The 21144-nt window shown below is 32.5% G+C and overlaps 1 protein-coding gene across 6 annotated transcripts; it reads left to right on the forward strand.

Moving 5' to 3' along the window:
- The first annotated feature begins 5416 nt into the window (after positions 1 to 5416).
- On the forward strand, positions 5417 to 20427 carry LOC124911354. 6 transcript variants are annotated; one of them, XM_047451825.1, is made up of 11 exons: positions 5417 to 5647; positions 5786 to 5977; positions 6087 to 6118; positions 6201 to 6546; positions 7909 to 8008; positions 8783 to 8839; positions 12889 to 13003; positions 17213 to 17295; positions 18785 to 18846; positions 18931 to 19027; positions 19852 to 20427. In XM_047451825.1, exons 4-11 carry the CDS (start codon positions 6221 to 6223, stop codon positions 19909 to 19911), a joined length of 900 nt encoding a protein of 299 aa, XP_047307781.1. In that variant the 5' UTR covers positions 5417 to 5647; positions 5786 to 5977; positions 6087 to 6118; positions 6201 to 6220; the 3' UTR covers positions 19912 to 20427. The 6 variants fall into 6 exon arrangements, with proteins under 6 accessions (XP_047307781.1, XP_047307778.1, XP_047307783.1 ...); XM_047451822.1 differs by having other exon boundaries at positions 6091 to 6118; XM_047451827.1 differs by having other exon boundaries at positions 5786 to 5942.
- The last annotated feature ends 717 nt before the right edge of the window (positions 20428 to 21144 follow it).

Genomic DNA, 21144 nt, shown 5'->3' on the forward strand with positions numbered 1-21144 from the left:
TTGAAGCATCAGTTTCGGAGCGGGTTGAGGACCGACTTCAGCAGCTTGACGCATCCTTATCAGAGCGGATCGATGACCGCGTTCAAGAACACGACGTGTCCAAGTTTCAACCGTTCAAGGATAGATGCAACAACATATTTGATTCGGCCCTGAAGTTCACCAATGTGACAAAACAGCTTCTGGATCAACATCAAGCACGCCTAGCAGAACTCAGCACCGGTCTGTGGGAAGAGGCCGGTGAGCGCGAAAAATGTGCTCAGCGAACCGCCACTCTAGAGGATGTGACCTCCAACTTAAAGAAGGATTTCGAACGGGTGGACGCGACAATCGACCGGGTCTCGGTACTGGAAAAGAAAAATGAAGATCTCGTGACCGAAGTAAAGGCACTTACCGAACAGATGGCCGAAATTCTAAAGGCTAAGGAGAACGCAGATGCCGCGGCTATAGAGGCTGATGCTCTAGTGGCTAAAAGGGTCCAGGATGCGTTGGACGCCGAAGCTAGCAAGAATAAAGGGGCGCCGCGATCGTCTCAACTGACCGAAGCAGATTTGGAAGCCGAAAGAATAAGAAGAGCCGAGGCCTTATACCCAGGGTATGCCGAGAAAGTGGCCAGTCAGGCTGCGGAGGATGCCGCACGATTGGAAGAGCAAAAACGGAACCTGGCCGAATTTGCAAAGGCAAACGAGAAGAAGAAGAAGGCGGCCGCCTCCGCTTCAGCACCGACAAAAAGAAAGAGGGTGGCTCCTAAGAAAGTTCGGATAGTCGAGATGCTCAATGAAATCTCCGAACCGGTCACTACGGGTACTTCGCAGCAAGACGACCTAGTCGAGGACGAAGTCGAGGAACAACTGCGGTCCCGATCGAAAAGACAACGATCCTCCCAACAGACAAGGCAACCGCAACCGACGAAAAAGAAGAGTGCCTATGACTTCACAGACTCTGAATAGGGACTATACTTCCTTTTCTTATTTGCCTTAGTATTTATGCTTTGTCTTTTCCGGTCATCTATAAATATATATAAAGTCATTTTTGAATCCGGCCTTATTTTGCATTTCTACTTAGTTTTGATAATTTTAAATAAAATAATCAAAAAGGGAGAAATTGTTAGATAAAAGATAAAGACTCTCCCAAAACTTCTCTCTCAAAATTTTTCGAAAATTCTCTAAGTCTTTTTCAAAAACCGGCCAAACAAAACAACCGGCCTACGGTTGCAAACTTACATGATTTTGATAATTTTAAATAAAATAATCAAAAAGGGAGAAATTGTTAGATAAATTCAGACCGGTTCAAACAAACCTAACTTAAACAAACCTTCCATGCAGGAACAAGGAACCGGACCGGATGAACAAAAGAACAAACTGAAGAAACCGAACCGGTCAAGCTACCAAACCGATCAAGAGTATTCGGAATGTGACCGCACAAAGGAAGGATCGGCCAAAGCTGAAAACCGGAACCATCAAACAGCCAATCATCCACAAGACAAGAATAACCGGAAGAAGTCCGGTTACTTCACTACCAAAAGACATTCGGCCAAGTCAAGCGGCCGACCAGTACAAGAAGACATTTCGGGTATCTGTTGAGAATGATACCAAAGAAACAGACTGAATACTTCCATATCTATGCAAGTCTGAGGAAAGACTGTAAGCTGCAGAAAACAGTACTACCGGATCCTTCTACTTCGGGATAAGCCAGAAAGGAAATCTTCAAAGTACAGACAACTGTCCAAACAGACAGTGCCTACATTGAGTAAAAGACAAACCCAGCAGGTCTGTCTTACAAACCGGAAGAACAGACCGGCAGGTCTGAGACGACCGCAGGTCTGAAACACTGAATCACTGAATCACTGCACTTCTGATCAGCCAATCAGATTCAAGGCATTGAAATATGACCGTTGGCATATTTCACCTATAAAAGGAGGCAGTTGTAGAAGAGTAAATGCGGGACATCAAGCCAGACAAGTGAAGCGTTGAGAGCATTTACTACAAGTGATAAAACTGTGTTATTCTAAGAAAGCCTAAGTGCTAAATTCTAAGTGTGTGTTACAATTTCGGTGTGAATTGTAAGAGTGTTATCGAGCAGGAAATAAGTCTCGATCGGATTGTACTTGTATTCCTTAGTGAATATCCTTCTCGCGGTTTCGAGAGGAAGGGGTGACGTAGGAGTTTTATCTCCGAACATCCATAAAATCTGTTGTGTTATTTACTTTCTGCTGGCTTCATTATATAACCGACTAACTTAACCATACCGCTCCAAACCGACTTTATACTAGTCATACCGAATATCCAGATTACCGAAACCGACCCACCATCTCCAAATCTTCATCATCCGAAACCGACCGTGCCTATCATACAAGTGTACCGCTTCAACCTGAAAGCAAACCTCTTTCGCGCTTGAACCTAGTTCAAGGGTTTGTGACAGGTTGTGTAGTATTGAAACCCCGGTGTTAATCTCTAACCGGATTAACCACCACCCTACGAGTGAGAACCGCTAACCGGTCCAACCCCCGGTCCACCAGCGGCGACCTAGATCCTAACAGAATGAGTGGATGAAAGTATGTTTTTGTCTTTTTAGAATTAAATAAATAAATAATGAATTAAATTAAAAGAAATAAAAAAATTAAGAGTCATATCACCTTTTTATTGTAAAAAAAAATTTTAAATATATTTATTTTTTTATTTTTTGAGGTGGAAGGTAGATTTAACATAAATATGAACACCAAACAAGTGAAATGCATTTTTATAAATAGACTTTCTACAATAAAAGAGATATCATTTGTATTTATGTTTAAATATTATTCTTTATCTATTTATTTGTTTTGCGTTTCTTGTTTTACAATATTCATATTTTTTAATTTGTAGCTTCAGTCTCTTATATTTTTAAATATGTAGTTGGGGCTTTGTTTAGACAGATCTCAAAATAAAGCCCAAATCAGAAGCAAGTATGGGCAAAAAGAAAGAAAATAGCCCAGACCAGCAGCCCATTGCATTTTGTTTCATTCTATTTCTTACTTTTTGGTAAATTATATAATATAAAACAATATTACATTTTTTTTTAGTAAAAATATAATAAAAAAACAATAATCACGATTTTTACATATAAGATAATATATATATATATATATATATATATATATATAAATGTGGTGTAAATTTTTAAATAAGCTAGTAAGTACACCATTTTTCTTATACTTTTTAATTAATTATATTGTTATGTATATAATTTATTATTATATAATAAAAAAAATTATTTTATATTTATTATTATATATATTATAATTTCATTATTAATAAAATTATATTTATAATAACTAATGATATAGTTATTATACAAGCACAAGAATTATGTCAATGGATCATGATATCAAATTCTTATATACCAATCATTTTAAAAGAAGAAATGATATAGTTATTATGAACTTATTAAAATTGTTATTTTTTTTACAATCAATTATTTAAATTAATCAAAATAAATGCACACCATTAATGTGAAAGTATATATAATTATAATTAATTTTTATATATTAAATAAATTTTCATTAATATTTTAAATATAATAACTAAAATAAAAAAGGATAGTAAGAATTATTAAATAAGGAGAAAAAGCTCTTATCATCATTTAAATCAGAATTTCATTTTATCCCTTTACTATAACATGTATATCATACGCACCATTATAAAACATATAAGACTATAATATCAAATTTTATATTTCTTTTAAAACTTGTTAACATAGAATGACTACCTTATAGAAGTTATACTTTATGGATCCGTTTGGTTGTAGGTATTAAGGGATAACACCAACCAATAGTATAAACTATACTAATAATGTTTTAATGTGTTGTTTTGTTAGAATTTTATTATTGATATAAATTATACTTATATATAATTTGTACTTCATATTTGGTATAAAATTGTAACTAATCCCGTCCAACACTTTTTTTATATTACTTAATTTTTAATTTATCATTATAATCTTGATTAATATTATATATAACTTATTATTATATAATATATTAAATATATTTTATTTAGTTTTAATATTATTATATTTAATTATTTTTAATATATATTTTTTTAAATAGTTCAATATTTTAATTAAAAAACATTTATTTATTTTATAATGATAATTTTATTAATTATTAATTTATATATTTACTTATATTATAAATAATAATTTTATTTTATTAAAATTATTAATAATATTAAAATTAAATAAATACAATTTATCGTTTATATTATAATTAATTTTTTATATGTTAATTAAATTTATATTAATTATTAAATAATAGTACCATCATTTATAATAATAAACAATATTATTTATAATATAAATAAATATAAAATAATAATAATTAAAATTTTAAATTAATATTTATATAACTTATATTACATTCTTATATTATATACCAAACCCAAAATTATAAACTATATATAACTTATATAATTTCTTATAATTCATACCAAACATCAGTAACCTATACAATTTATATTATCCTATATTATTTATATTTGGTTACAATTTATACCTATATACAACTTATACCCTATATAATATGTAGACTTCCTCATAAATGGCAAGTTGCTAAATATATAATTATTATAGTAATCTCAACCATTGCAGAAAACTATTTGTTTATGTTAAGTAATTATTAATAAATAGTTGTATACTTGTATATGAAAGTTGATTTAGAAATAATACAAAATAATATTTATAAATTCAAAATAATTAAGTTAAAATTTAAATATTAAATAACTCACTAAGATGATATAATTTAAGTACCAATAATTATTCTAAAAGAACCGATATTATAATTTCTTTTATAAAGAATTAATTATCATTAGATCAATTAAAATTTATATATAATAAATTAATTAGTAAATAATATAAAATATATCTATAAAATAAAAATAAATAATTGATAATTCATATATCAAATTGTATTAACATGTTAAAAAAAGTCAAATGAAAAAGATTTAATAGTAATAGATTGAGAGTAACTCAAAAGACTAACTCATTTAAGTTTTTAAATGATTTATTAAAGTATAGTAAGACGGTCAAACATTATCGGACCCTATGTCATTTTCCCAAAAATGATCTTTATTTGATAATTTCATCAAATTTTAAAAAAATATCAATTTAATTTTCCATTTTTTTAAAGAAAAATGTTTAAAAATTAACTAAAATAGCTTTTCAAAAAAAGTGATTTCTAATAAATGATTCTTTAGAACTTGTTAAGTTGAAGTAATAGTCCTAACCAATGAAGCTAAATCTCTTATGAATGCATTAGGCGGCTGACTAATGACATATTGAAAATAAATAAGAACACTTTGATTTCATTAGTGTTTTTTGTTTTGTAAAAGAGAAGGTCTTTGATTGGAAAAACAAACATATAAGAACATGAAAAAGTTTCAGTCATTTACTAGAAACCCCTTCTTCCACACAATGAAAAAGAAAAGGGTCACATCCTGTTTCTCTTCCCGGCTCTCATTGGATGAAAGCTCTTGGATGTTAGCACTGTAAAAACTTTTTGTGGGTATGAGAAGAGAGGAGAGATGATATACTCAAACCAGACCAAATCCACCTAAACCAAAACCCATTCATCACACCACTTCCATTTTTGGGCTCAATTTTCTACCATTTCTAAAGGGTAAGCAACTTAACAACAATCTTCTTCTTCTTCTTCCTCTTCCTCTCTCTCTCTCTCTATATGACTATATATATAAAAATTGATTCTTCCCCTGTAGTACATCCTTTGTATCTGTTCTCTACTGTTTCTTGTTTCCAGATGGCTTGAATTGTGTATGGATTTCCTTTGGCATGCTAGGGGCAACGTTGCTGGTTCATTTGTCTCTTAATTTTGAATTAGGGTTTTAGGCTGTTTGGATAAGAGCTTCCTATTAGGCAGCGAGCGAAATTCATGTTCTTCTCAACTCTGGCAATTGGTGAGTTTACTTCATTACTTTAGTCTTCATCTAAGGTTTGAATGAATAGATTATCTTCGATCGATTTATTTACATCTTAATAATACTGAGTTTTATTGCTCATCAATTTGGGTTTTTTCTTTTTGACTTTTTAACTTGGCTAAGGTAGAAGGCAAAATCATTGGGTCTTCAAAAAGGTAAAAAAGATTAGATTTTGTTGAGCTTTGTAACTGGATGGTGCTTATTTAGAGGTTCTATTTTCTATGGTAAATTTGACAGTTCAACACAATTGCAAAGATATGTCTGCGGAATCTAACATGGGATTACATCATGATAGCACATTGGAATCTTCTAGGAGTCAGCATGCTATATCTTATCAGAGTGGATCAATAAACATGTCGCCAAGAGTAGTTACAATAGGAGATTACTATGGACTAAGTAACACAGAAGGAATGATGTTTTCTAGAAATTCCAACATCATTAGCAATAATCCAGGAGTTAGCCAGGCTTCAGATTCTTCTGGTTCTCTTCTTCTTGATTCTGTACCAGGGCTAAAGCACGATACAGGTCTGGCTGCTGATTGGTCAATCGATGAGCAACGCAAATTGCTGGAAGGGCTTGAAAAGTAGGTATCTTGTTCCAGTTTTTTTTAATATCTTCCATTTCCCAATACTTTTCATACTTGAAACTTTTATCAGCCTACCTGTGCTTTGGCCAGGGCCTTTTTTTATAAGTGAAAGACAATAGTCACTTACAAAAAATGAAACAAAAAGAAAATATACCCAGCACGCCTAGTATCACAAGAGAAAAATAACTTAACCTATATGAGTGATAGAGCCAAATAAGCCCAAGAAAGCAAAAAAGATAAGAAAGACAACAAACACTAAGCCATTATCTTAGATTTTCCAAACGACACTTGGGATTTGAGGCTTATGTAGGGGCAATCAGTCTTGAGTTAGTGTCCATGCCCCATTCATTGCATATAAGCTTGTTAAGTGATTATTATTTTCACCAACTTGTACTTTGAATGTCGCAATGTCTCAAATTAATTTCCATATTTTCTCTTTCTTCTTAGCCTTCCAAACACTGTTGCATTCCTTTTCTTCCAATTCTTATAAACAATTGCGGCAAAAGAGTATTTGAGGATGCATGAGAACAAACTCTTACCTTTGAATTCCATGATGATCCAAATATATTATTTGACTCTACTCTGCACTCTAGGCCAGCTCAGGATCATTATACATTTCACTATCCTCTTCCATAAAGACAGAGAATAAACAATCAAACTGGAGATCGTCAATATTTCCTATCGATTATGTATAAAGGACACAATAATGTGTTCTATCGGAAGAAAGTGTTTGACTTTGTCCTTGGTCATTAGTCTATTTTGATTATGTTGTCCTGTGTCTGTTAGAAACTTAGAGATTTTCTTTCAATTCTCTATAACTTGAACTGTTAAATTTATGTATCTTGCTTGATATATTGATCCAGCTTATTTGTATATATGGCATGACATAAAGTTATATCAATATGATGTGATTTTAGCCCTTTATTTCTGAAATCAAATTATTCTGTTGTCTGTCAAACTGATTCATTATGTCCTACACAAGTCCCATGGATCAATTAGTTTGAATTTGAGGGACTGGTTGAACATATAAGACTTCTGTTTCCTATCATCTCGGGATTGTCTCAGCTCTTGGGGACTAAACTTGCTCAGATCAATGTTCCTTTATATTTGGTATTTTAAGTAGTTTACCTACCTATCCAATTGCTGGAACACAAGTCTATGTTGTGTTTCTACTGAGAAAACTTCGGATACCCATACGCCTTGCCATGCAATAATCTTGATTCAATCTTTTCAAATGGACAGGATATGCTTCCTTTTTGTTCAATGGTTATGTTCTACCATTTTGCATGGTAATGCAATCTACTTACTTGATTTGTTATGCAGATGTTTTTATGCACTAATTTGTTTTCTGTTTTGCAGATATGCTGATGAACCCAGTATAATGAAGTACATTAAGATTGCTGCATTATTACGTGACAAAACAGTGCGGGATGTTGCCTTGAGATGTCGTTGGTTGAGTGTGAGCTGCTAACTTCTCACTTATTCTCTTCTTATCATTATTAATGGGTTAATAACTAGGTCAGCCTAAGACCAATAGATTTATTTATTTATTTTATTTTTTTGAGAAAAGACCAATATGAATTTGAGTATAGAAAATATATAATGACTACCTATATCAATCTTGTGCATTAGGTTACTGCAACATCAAACATTTTGCTTAAGTTATATTTGTTTAGCTTGAATTAGAATTGTAATCCTAATTCCAATTAGTGTTATGCCTGTGGGATGCAAACATGGATTTACTTTATCCACATTATCTACTATATATTGTTTATACATAAAATTAGTTACACTATATATCACGTATTCAATTCAATGCATTATGTCATGTGTAATTTTTTTATTTAAATGTCAATTATAATATACTTATTGAGTTGTACACAAATGGATTTACTAGATATCACCCATTAGTTTGACATCTCATACATAGGAATATTAATCTTAACTTTAATTTAACGAATTCTCATATATTGTAATTGGACCCTAATTCTAGTTCTAATTTCAATTATCCCCTATAGAAAACAAGACTTACAATAACAGATATGGAGATTCCCCTTTCAAAAACAGATGCAGAGATCCATGCATAATAAAGTGGTGGCAAAGAGGAAGAATGATTTTTTATGTGATGATTCTATATTTAACTGATAACCTCTTATTTGTATATATTTATATTTTTAATGATATAAAAAGTGTGCATGCGTCCATGCATAATTAATGCTTTAATATTTTGTAGAGGAAGCGAAGGAAGCAAGAAGAATATAATCCGGGGAAGAAATTAATGGACAAGAAGGTATTATATCTGTTTCCTTTCTTTGTGCTCCTTATTTGTTGGATGGTAGCTACTTATGTTTGTATTCCTTTCTCTTTGCAACTTCCCTAAAAGTTTGGCTTCGACTTTTTCTATGATTCATAGGTATTGTTCTTTAGATGGCTTTCTGTCCTTTTTCTTCTAAATAGTATTTAATTTGTGGTCAGAAGATGTTTTGTGGAACTTGGATTTGTTAGATGGGAAAGCTTTTTTGTTGGATCTTTTTTGAATTAATCATACCATCTTTATTTTTATGGTATAATGTGCCAATTCAGGATCGTCTAACCATTCATAATATGGGAATTCTGGTTCACGTGTCTTCCTCTGAAATGTCTAAGTCCTTGTTCAGTTTGGATTATTTGTGTTTAATCTCAAGTATCCCACCATTCAATCATCCATCCCCACATCATTCAAATCATCAACCAAAACCAATCATTAGGATTTCCATTAAATCAAGTTATAATGGTTTGGACTTTGGACTGTGTCTCGTATTCTTGAATATATTGTTACGAATTACATAAGAAAAACTTATGAAAGTATATATTTCATAACAAAATCTCTCTTAAATTTATTTTGAATCATGTTCATAAAATATATATTTTGACGTACTCTCTCCATCCTATTTTGAAACATTTATATTGGTGTCGCGCATTGGTTAATTAAGTTAACGACTTCATATATGCCACTGAGATAGACTATGATAGCCTAATGGGATACTTTTCGAGCTTAGATTACGGTAGTCAAATGGTTTGCATAGGGTGTGTGTAATCTAAACTATGATCTGCTCTATAGGTCCACTCAACCATAGGCATTTCATATGGTATTAAGGTGATGTGACAACTTAACAAATTGCCACTGGGCCACCTTATGGTGGAATAACGTGCCACAAGAAGCACTTCTTAAATTCCAACTGCAGCCCAAATTATGTCTATTGACAGATATCAATGGCACTGTCGCATAGGCGCATAGGAAATTGTAGTCTCACATTGTTTAGTTACGCGAATGATTGACTACTCTTACATAAGTGTAATATTATGGATCATGGTTATTGTGGAAATAGTCCAACTAGACTTATCTTTGTTTTTATTTATTTTCAAATTTATTCATACATATATTAAAATAAGTTAGTAGAGAGATTTAATGGTTTTTGATATATACTAATTATGAAAAATCAGCTCTAATATGTGTATAAAATGGTAAACCTGTTATGTGAATAAAGTATCAAAAGTCTCTTTCTTTTCATTCTACATGGTATCAAAACAGTGTTATATTTTTTTTTATCAAAACTACACTTCTTCCAATGCATCTGCCAGTGACCAGAGTATCAATGAATTTTGTTTTCATTTGATATACAAATGATTTACTTCATCATTATAGTATAATTTTTTGTTTCAGTTGGCATAGATTTAGTTTAGATATTCATATTATTTTTTTGATCAGTGTGATTTTTGGTAAACATAACAAATGTAGATTTTTGTGCATCATGAACAACATGAGAAAGTGGGGAGGGCTCTTAAATTCAACAAATTTATTTATTTTTGTTGATTTATCCGGATAAACCAAACAGAACCCAAGCCTTGTTGTCTTGTTCCTTTTCTCGAGGAAAAAATACAACTTTAAACAAATTTGAGCCATGTTGTTCTGATCCTTGTTGCCAACTAGAGTTCTCAACTTGTGTCGAACGTTGTTTTGTCAAGCAACACCATTGTCCTCACTCCTCAGCCAACAAGTAGCAACCCTTGACGCCAGAAAGAGTCGCCATACATAGTTCATAGCCTGAGTTGGATGTTGTTCTTTCAATAACACCATTGTCTACAACCAACCCTGTAGCAAACCTTGATGTCGGGCTCTCAGTCACGAGTCGTGTCGTTCCGGCTAGCGTCACAAATGCAAAAAATGACACATAATCTCCCTGACCATCTCTAAAATGCACGAGAGCTTCAATGCCATCTCTCCAACAGTCAAGTTCGCTATCAGGAACCACAAATGATAGATATTTTATGTAAACGTAAACCTCACAACTACCATGAATTGTGACGACGAAGTTGAAGCCACAAGTCACATATCGTGCATAACTCTCTCTCTTTGGATAGTTGACCGCCATGTAGAGGTCCGTGACTATTTTAACTAGTGCGACATAGTCTCATGTGTTGCAGTCTCATATGCACCACCAGAGCCTTGACTGTGGCAATTAATGGCAAGGCCTCATGTGTCTCTCTCTCTCTTGTTGGATCAAGAACGTGTTGTTGCACTACACAATAATGCGTTGAACATGTTGCGTTCGAGCTGAGTTTGTTTTAGGTTTTATGGTGTTTTAGGCTTTTGTTTCTCGTGCTTTTTTTGTTTATTTAAAAAGCACCCTTTCATCTCACATGTCATTTTATGAGCTATTTAGGGCATTCCACTTTGGGCATATTTAAAGCTCAATTCTATTTGGGCCTTATTTTGTCACTTGGGGTAGAGCCTCACTTTGAGCCAATCAATATCCCACTTCAGATTTTGGTCAAATTATCATGAACCGAATGCATCACCTCTGCAGTCACTCAATTGTCCCCTTCTATCAGAGTTTCCAGCATTGAATTGAACATTTCAATGTCACCTCTTTGACAGACACTTCATCAACGCCCTTTTGTGACACTGCGACAAGGCCCCTCTGTAAAAACTTTGGTGCCCCTTTGTGCACTTCTGGTGTTGTCCCTAAGCCTCAAATTTGCTGCCACGAGAAGAATAAATGGAGTATAATAAGAGCTTAGTCTTGTGAGTAGGAGATAGAATGATAGTTATAACAAGTCACGTAGGGGCAGTTGAGCTAAGTATAAATCTCATAGTTAAAATTAATAGAGGTATGAATGAGATAGTTAGTTGCTTAGTTTATCTCCCTGTTTCTCTACGTCTCACCTCCATTTCTATTTTATTTTATTGGGGTACAGAAAAAAAGTAGGATACCCCAATCCTTAGGGCAGCCATTGAGTGTACTCGTATATATTGACAATTGTACAATTGATTCAATACAAGAAAACACAGACAATAAGTCTGTCAAATTTCTCTCTTGCTCTCTACTTTCAAAATCTACAATTCTTGATTGCTATTATACCTGTTACACAATTGCATTCTCACTAGTATCGTTGGTTGAATAATATGTGCCGCCTAGTTTGAGTGGGAGTGTGAAGTATCACTTTATCTTTTGTTTTATTTTATTCTCTAATTTATTTCTTATTATACAAGAAGAAGTTAGTTGAGAGATTTAAGATATTCTGATTTATCCTAATTATAGAAAATTAGCTTATAGAAATAGGTGAAACATATTATGAGAATAAAATATCAAAAGTCTCTCCATTTTTAATTCCAACAGTTATCTTGTTGGGTATCTTTTGGCTTTGGCTGTTGTTAGCAAGTAACTTTGGCTAAGTTATCTACAGACTATACTGACAGATGTGTTGTGAATCTGCAAGTTTGGGGTTTTCTATCCGCAGTTATAGGCAAACGGTAAAATTTATATGATGAAATTGCATTCTTTTTAATGAGAATAGTATGGTTAGAGGGTATTTTTCATAAAAAAGAAGTTTAAAGGGTATTAGAGTAAATATATAGTGTTATCAATGCGATGGAAATGTTGTTTTCATTTTCAGAAGTAATAAACAACACAAATACCAAACAAAGTGGGACAAGAGAAAGACAAAAGTTTCAAGTAAAATTGTGAAGGAGAAATATATGAGTGGCATAATAGGACATATAGATTATCAATTAAATATTAATTGTTGAATAATATGTGATGAAATTGAATTTTGAATCATCAACACAATTGAGTGAGGACACTGTTTTCAAATATATTTCTTCTTAGATTTACTTGAGTTATATTATAACATATTGTTATTTGTAACAAATAATATCTAAACCAAGGGGCTATCTGCCTTAGTTAAAGAGAATACCATGTTAGGATGTGATATTTCCTTTAAAATTCCTTTATGCTACTTATCATTGTGTACCCAATGTTTTTATCAAGGAAATACCCTCATATAATGCTTCTCCAGGATAAATTGGATCCATTAATGCAAACAACTTTTTCATCACCTTTACCACGGAATACAACAGCATATTCTTTGCTTATGAAGAATAGGGAGCCAATTGGACATATTTCATTTGAAGGTTAGCCTATATTTTGTTTTCTAATTTATTTTTACAGTTGAATGTTGATCAAGTTTCTCACGGAGTCTGCTTATTTCTATGGTTTGTCATGGATTTTAAGATGGAAATTCCATGTCTCTTGTTTGATGTTGCACTGGAATTGGATTTTCTGTCTCTTTTAATTAAGTATGTTTGGGGCAATCCCTCATCAACAACAGTCAGGATCTCATAATATTAGTGTTATGGTTGACAATATCTGAGGAACATTTCACTAACAGGTTCATACTACATTAAAAGAACCGAAGTTAGAATTCCAACTTGATGCCTAGTTTGTAGCCCGAACTATCCTTTATATTTTATCCAAATGCATAATATACAATAATTTTTAGTTATATGATGCTTGTGTTTGCACCTAATCGTAGTTCCATGTATGGTCCGATTTTGTCATGCCTCGGCTCCCACTACCAACTTATGCTTGATATTGGTGTTGGCCACTATTGTGAGATGTAGAAAGTGGGCCACTATAACATGTTTGAAAAGAAGATCTCAAGTAGGTACATTTAATCCGACACTCTCCTTATATATCTTTATATGGGACACCAAAATCTTCTCTATTTAGATATACTATGGCTTCATTGTAAACTATTATTAGGCTCATTGTCTACCTTAGTTAGAATTATGTGGTGGTACTATGTCTCTTTGTCCCATTACGACCTAATTCCGTTATGATTGTATTATGTACTGATCCTCAATGCCTGTTTATGCCTGGGATTGGTGTGCGGGTATAGAGCATAGTAAATGAGACACTAGAGTCTATAGAAGAAAGAACATTTTGATTTTTTTATTTGTTTGGGGGAGGGAGTGGGATTTGAACCTCTCACCTCATAAGTGTGACATGTAACCACTTTGTGCTAGTAAGGCATCCCACCTTTTGAGTATTTGATGTGGAATGTCTTGTAAGCTCCCATGTGTAGTTTATGTTAGTGTTTCCATTATTCTGCTTTAATAAGAATTGAGAAAATAAAAAGTGATGAATTGTGGGTTGGCTAGGTCAAGATAGGGTTGTTACTTGAATGAAGCAGGTGAAGAATGGGAGTTCAGATGTGAATTACATATTGCAAAGAGAAGGGAAATTGGAGAAAGGTATATTTTTGTGGGTGGTGGGTGTGATTGCCTAGTAATGGAAACCGTGGACTAGGAAGTGATGACTTATGTGGTTAATGTCCTCGCTCTTTAAAAGGTAAATATATTTGAATCACTGTAATAGGCCAAGGGAACCGTGGTTCTGATTTCAAGGATTGAAAGCTACGCAAAAGGGTTATAGGGGATACATGAAGAGTGTGGTGATGGAGAAATAAAGTGCTTAATTGGTGCCAAGCTAGAAGAAATCTTTCCAAAATTCAAATGTACAAATATCCTTTAAAGGAATGGTTGCATAGAAAAACTTGACATTGATTATATGTTTATCCAAGTATGGTAAAAATTGTTTCAAACTTTAGGATTCTTGAAGGTATTCAATTTATCAAGTAGGTTACAGTAAGAATGGTATCCTCTAGAAGAGTTTAGGTGGTAAAGATTATAGCTCTAGTAAATGACGATTTTCCCTATGAGGTACCCCATTTTCTTGTGGAATATTCACACATGAACTAGGATGAACAATTCCCATGAAATGAAAAGATAGGTTTCAAGATGAGTGCTAATAAATTCTCTAGCATTATTTGAGAACTTGAACACAGGTTTTATATTGGTTTAGAACCATTATGTGAAAATGGATTTACCTCATATTTTTCTTTCATGAGGTATACCCAAGTTGTTCTAATGTGTTCATCAATAAAGGTTATAAACCACTTGACCCCTGAGAGAATTTTATTCTAGATGCCCCTAAACATCACTCGAATCAAAGAGAAAGGTTATGTGGACAAATAAGGAGCTTTAGGAAATACAATCATAGCATGTTTAGTAAACTGACATTATTCACAATAGAATAAACTTAAATCTTTTTTGATAAAGAGGATATTAAACAATTATGCTAAATAAAATAAAATAGGATGTTGTAGATGAAAATTTAATGTCGTAGCATCTTCTCTACTTCTATAATTTAAAGAAAGTCAAGACAAATAACTAACGAGAGTGACAATTTTCCAGAAACTTGACAACTTGACTTCAAGGATGTCAAGACGAGAAACTGACGTAACATTGTTAAATCACTTTTTCCGATTCCACCTCCTAAAAACCACAAGCTACCACAATGAATTTAGCACTGTAGTGATAGTCTAATCGAGAGTAGGTTACATGTCGATTTTCCACTAACATATCATTCAAAATTAGATTATGTGTAATCTTTCTACAAACTCATTTGCTTTGTGTTTGACTCTGAAGATCCACTTCAATCCCAAGGAGTTTTACAATTAGGTATGAAATTTTTATTGAACTTGGATTTGGTTTAAATTCACGAGCACATGTTGCATGTATCATTCTGTGTGTACTGTGTACACAAAACCATTTCTACATGTGGAGGCATTGATGATGGTTTAGAAGAGATGAAAGAATTCAGAGGAGTTTGAGTTGTGTGAATGATGTTTGGTTTAGGATAAATATGATGATATTGATATTCACTCAAATTCTTCCTCTGAATATCATGGTGGATTTTGAAAGAATGATATGTCCATGGTATTAGAAAACCTTTTTGAATGGGACAATACCTGAGTTGCACGGATACTTAAAAAAAAATTGGAGTATCGGATACGGAAAAACACGTATCATTGATTTTCGTAAAGTTGACCAATCCGATATGACTTGGATACGATTTTGGATTTTGGGTAAAAATTTTAAAAAATAAATAAATTAAGTATCAAAATGAATAAAAAAGAGAATTTGAAGGACTTCAATATTTGACCTCATTAAAACCTTTTACCCTCCCTGCCACCGTAAGTTAAACGTAAGTTAAACCGTAATCCATTTTTTTACTTTCTCCTTTTCGTAAACATTCATTGTAATGGATATTATGAAAAATGAATATGAGTTTCTATTTTTATTTATTTCAATATTAAATTTATATAAATATTATATATATAATTTGCGTATCCTAAACGTATCGTATCTTATATTTTCAAAATTTGCCGTATCCCCGTATCCGTATCGTATTCGATACGATACCCGTATCCGTGCAACATGGGACCATATGTACCCTTTTGAAGAGATGGAGTATCCAAGAAAATATATCAAGGATCTGGTGATGAACGAATATGGTGCAACAAAAAGACTTTGGGCGGGATATTTTGGGATACAACTTTGGTACTAGGGTAGTATTGGAGAAGTTGAAATTGACTTTGGATATTGAGGACCTGAGATGGGAGACAATCGAATGGGCGTCACAATATATTTTTTTCATTATCAGTTTTGAACGCTAGAATGGGCGTTTGGAATTTTGATTTTGAATCACTGCATAGAATTGCTGAAATTTTGGTCAACATTGATTTTCCTTTCATCAAGTATAGCTAGGTGAGGTGTGTGTGATCATCCATAAAAATGATGAACAGCTTAATGGAAAGGAGAGAAGTTGGGTGATGCCATTAACTATGAGGGAATGACTGGAACACTCCTAACAATATTGGTACAAGTTGGAAATTAATTGTCCCAATTATGTGGTGGTCTATTTGGAAAGAAAGAAATGGTAGAATCTTTCAAGGGAAAAAGCATGACATTACTAAGATTAAAGGCTTCATTCTCTTTACACTCGCATCTATCAAGAAGAAAAGAATATGCAACGAATGTGACTTCTTTGAACTTATGGAATCTAATTTTCTTTGATTTTGTTCCCTTTTCTTTTTCAGTTCTTTTTTGTACCTTTTGAATGCTCATCGCTTTCGCAAAAATTTCTCTTTAATGAAAAACTTATTCTTACAAATAAAAAAGGAGAGAAATTGGGCAATGTTGTAAACAAGTAAATAATTCACCATTATATTTTCCCTTTTTTGGAAAAGTCCATGCAATAATATGCCATCTTTTTCTTTAATTTTTTCTATTTGAGCATCGGTAATAAATCTATAGGTTATTCTTCAATGCAAAACGTGTTTTGTCAATGTAGAACATACATGCTCAAGATTTTATGTTCTATATGTTCCATTTTCTTAGTCAAATTTAGATGAGGCTATCTATACTCCTGCAATGTATTTCTAGTACTGCCCTTGGTATTGATTATTTATTTTACTATTTTTGTTTCCTTACCAGCATTAAGCGGTAAAACAAGGCATCTCCTAGAAGAGAATCATCAACTTCTCGGTCAAATTTCTTCTAATCTGTCAACATTTGAGGTGAGTATGATGCCTCATGCATTGTCAATTTCTTACCTGTCCCCTTCTGGTTATTGGTTAATGCTCTAGGTCTCTAAAAGGATATGCATCAATTCTTCTGTAGTGATCTTCACATGGATTTGATCCCAAAAGAAATGAGGATAGTAATAATTGAGCCATATATCCATTCAACAGAAAGGAATGGCCTTTTACTTGCAAGTTTTGTTGAAAAATCATGTATACATTGTCTGTGTTGGATCAATTTTGTTCATGTTGATCTAGGAGAAAAATCAACATTTGTTATGTGTGCTAAACATAACAATGATCTAAACCATGAAAAAATCACTATACCAAATTCAGCCAAAAATTATAGTATAATTTGAATCATGATCTAAAAAGTAATTTGTATATCAATAAAGCAACAAAAATCAAACTATAATCTGGATTATTATCCAAAATATAATTTGATCATCAACGAGAAGAAGTCTTATAATAACGAGAAGAAAACACACTTTCAATACTTTGGCATTTTTTAATGATAGTGACAGAGATGGTGATAAAATACTAGTTTCAAATAGGCTCACTCTGAAACATTTCCCTATTTGTCCTGAGCTCTTAATATGGCTGTCCAGCCCACATACTAGCACTCTTTCTAAATCATTTTCTGCAGAACACACTTTGTACCTTGATAATTTCCCTGCACATATAAATCTCTTCAATTGCAATGATGAAGAGAAAAGGAAAATTTTAATCAACTTTTGGCAGTTTGTCACTGAGCACTTCAGCTCATGTATGATATGTTAAGTAACTATTTGACATTGAAATGCAGTTTAGCTTTGGAAAGAGACTATAGTGTCCCACTGTCACTGGTTAATTTTTGTATATAACAATCTGTTGTGTGGTTAAAAAACTGCACTTTTTGAGCTCTCATATTAAGAAACTAGGTTGTGACAGCATATGAAATCCAAATAACTCCTCTTTTGTTGTTCTTTCTGTACATAAAATATGATTAAGAGTTTGATTGATGTAGCATTTTTTAAATAAACCGTTTTAAAAAAAATATATCGTTTGATGTAAAAGTGGATTATTTTGGGTTATTTTAGTTGATGAAAAATATTGTTTGATGATAAAGTAAGAGTATTTTAGTTGATGATTTGATTGATGATGGGATAAGGGGGATTAAATCCATATAACCCTTCAACAAACAGGCCTAAGTTTCTTTTTTGTGACGATAAGTAAAAAAAAACTTATAGCCCCTAATCATACCATATAAAGCTACATGTTCCTTCGAAAAGTTATCCTATGGCACATAGTTTGGGACTTTCCATCCTCTCTCTGCCATTGGCTAGTTGCAATTGAATTTACTTTGTTTCATATATAGCATAGGTGTGATGTTTCTAGAAGTTCTCTTGAGCTTAAGTTTATTGTGGATTACTCCTCCCTTCTAGTATGGTTATTTATAAGAGGAATGGTTTATGGCTTATAGTTCAGTTTGCACCTTTATGAACAGCTGCAGGGCAATATTGCTCTCTTTTTCCACTCAATGAAGAACCTAGATTCCATTTTAAATGAGTAAGTTGCTATCAAATTTTATTTTACATATTTTTATTTTCTGTTTATTACATAATATATACCTGCGCTTTTGAATACTTACAGCATGAGAAATATGCCGGGTCTAATGAGTCAGATGCCTCCATTAGGCATATCTGTAAATGAAGGTCTCATGAGTAGTATTTTGCCTAGTACAAGTCAGGTAATATTTCACTAAAACCCCCTCCCAGTAGTTCCAAACTTTGATAATACTCTTGTGGAACCCTTCAATGGGATTTAATTTATTCTCCTGAACACTTTTTTCTTCTTGAGAAAATGGAAATTTCACTAAATCGTAGTGTACGTGAAAGTTACATTGGTTATGGATTTTCCTTAAAATGTTGTTTGTGGTGTCTAGTTTGCAGCACCTAGAAAATTAGTCAAAACATCGGTTTCAATAAAATTTTTAAAAAGGAAAAGTTGGGTGTAACTATTGGATACTCTCACAAATACTTCTCGAGAAAGTCTATTTTTATTTGTGAATTACAAGTTGGTAAGGGAAACTTTCACCATGTTATGCAGGCTTTCCCGCGTTTATCATGTATTGTGTTCATGCATTTCATTAAATCCTTTGTTCTGATTGGACAAATTTGAGAGACTGGTTTGTTCATATGTTTTTTTCTTACATTTTATGATTTCCTTGATCTACTTGGCTTATATTTTTTCTTTCTGTTAGCGATACTCAGCCTCTGTTGAGTATCCTTTATCTTCATTGAACTTGTCAAGGCCTTTTTCATTTATTCAAATAAGGTGGCTGCTTCCAAATAAATATTTACTAGTGTTATCATTTTGCATTTCATGATTCTTTCTTTTTTCTGAACAATTTTGCATTTCATGATTCATTAGCAACAACATGAAAAAAATGTCTCATCTAATTTTAAGTAAGCTATGCATGGCAATGTAGTTTATCCTAGTTTTTTCCTTGTTCGAACTTCCAAAATCGAAGTCAGTTTTTTCTGAGTGTTCAATTTTTTTGCCCTACATCAGCAGGGATTCATGTATGGCCCATCAGGGGGTATTTCATTGAAGCCGGAGCCAGGATGTTGATTGATGAAAAATATGCTGCCTCTTGTTTTTCTTCCACTTTGGATTCAATCTTGTCTGTATGCACAAGAAATTCTTTTTCTTTTTTTCTTCTTTTTTGCTCTAAATGTAGGAGCCAGGTTACTTTTAAGAAGAACTGCAGTACCCCCATTTTTGGCGCTGAAATGTCTCCCTCCCCGCTAACTAATCCAGTCTAAGTCGCCAAAAAGAAATGATTGTTGCTTAGACTGGAGGACGGCTATATCTGTTTGCTAGCTCATGAGGAACTGCTCAAATAATCTTCATTGAAGTTGAATGTCATAACACGCACCCAGTGTATAAATTGTACAGGGCTTGTTGTTTTCTGAGCCTATCCATCTCCCCTAAGAGAAAAATTTAAGAAAAAAAAGAGTGATTAGTAATAGGTAGTTGAAACCCCTCCTTTGGTTCATCTGCCGGCCTTCTCAAGTTGTAAAATGTTATAGTATCTTGTGGCTTTTGGAAGTTACTCATGTTTAGTGTATTATTATTATTATTGTTAGATACTACTTGTATTCTTTTCTTAACTATTATTATTATTATTAGAGGGTTTATCTTCTTCTTTTTTCTATTTCTTGAAGTATTGAATAAAGTTCCAAAACTTATTTTTTCTTTCTTGAAGTTATGTCAATGCCTATTAGGAAGAATGTAGCATTGTAATTTTACTCATGGAAAAAATGAAGTAATTTATTGTCTCTCTTAATTTTTTCTTAAGTTCATTTATTTTCTTTAGGTGTTAACTTTTTTTCATGGCATAAGGCAAAATCTTCAGCCTAGAATGCCACATTCTTGTAACTCTTAGCCAAACTCAATTATCCAAGACATATTTGTCCTATTAATGAAATAACAAAATTTTGTCACAATTATGCAAAAAGATATGTAAATTCTCAAATTGTTTCTTAAAAATTTGTGATTTTACAATTTTAAGTGAAACTAATAAGTCATGTTTAGGTAATAAATTTTGAAGTGATTCTTAAAAATTCATGACTTTATTATTTTAAATGAAGTTAAGGATTGTAAATTAGTTAAATTTTTAAATTAAGATATTAAAAAAATTACTAGTTTATAAATTATTTAACAAATATAAGCTGAAATTTTCATTGAACAAATGTAAGCAAAAACCCAAATTGACAATCTCCTGTTTTTTTCCTAGGTCCTGATGCAGTTGAAGTGTTGAACAGTGATTTTTTGGACAAACATTGGTATCACATTTTATTA

Source organism: Impatiens glandulifera, chromosome 8 (genome assembly GCF_907164915.1).
Source record: "Impatiens glandulifera chromosome 8, dImpGla2.1, whole genome shotgun sequence".
Classification (NCBI taxonomy): domain Eukaryota; kingdom Viridiplantae; phylum Streptophyta; class Magnoliopsida; order Ericales; family Balsaminaceae; genus Impatiens; species Impatiens glandulifera.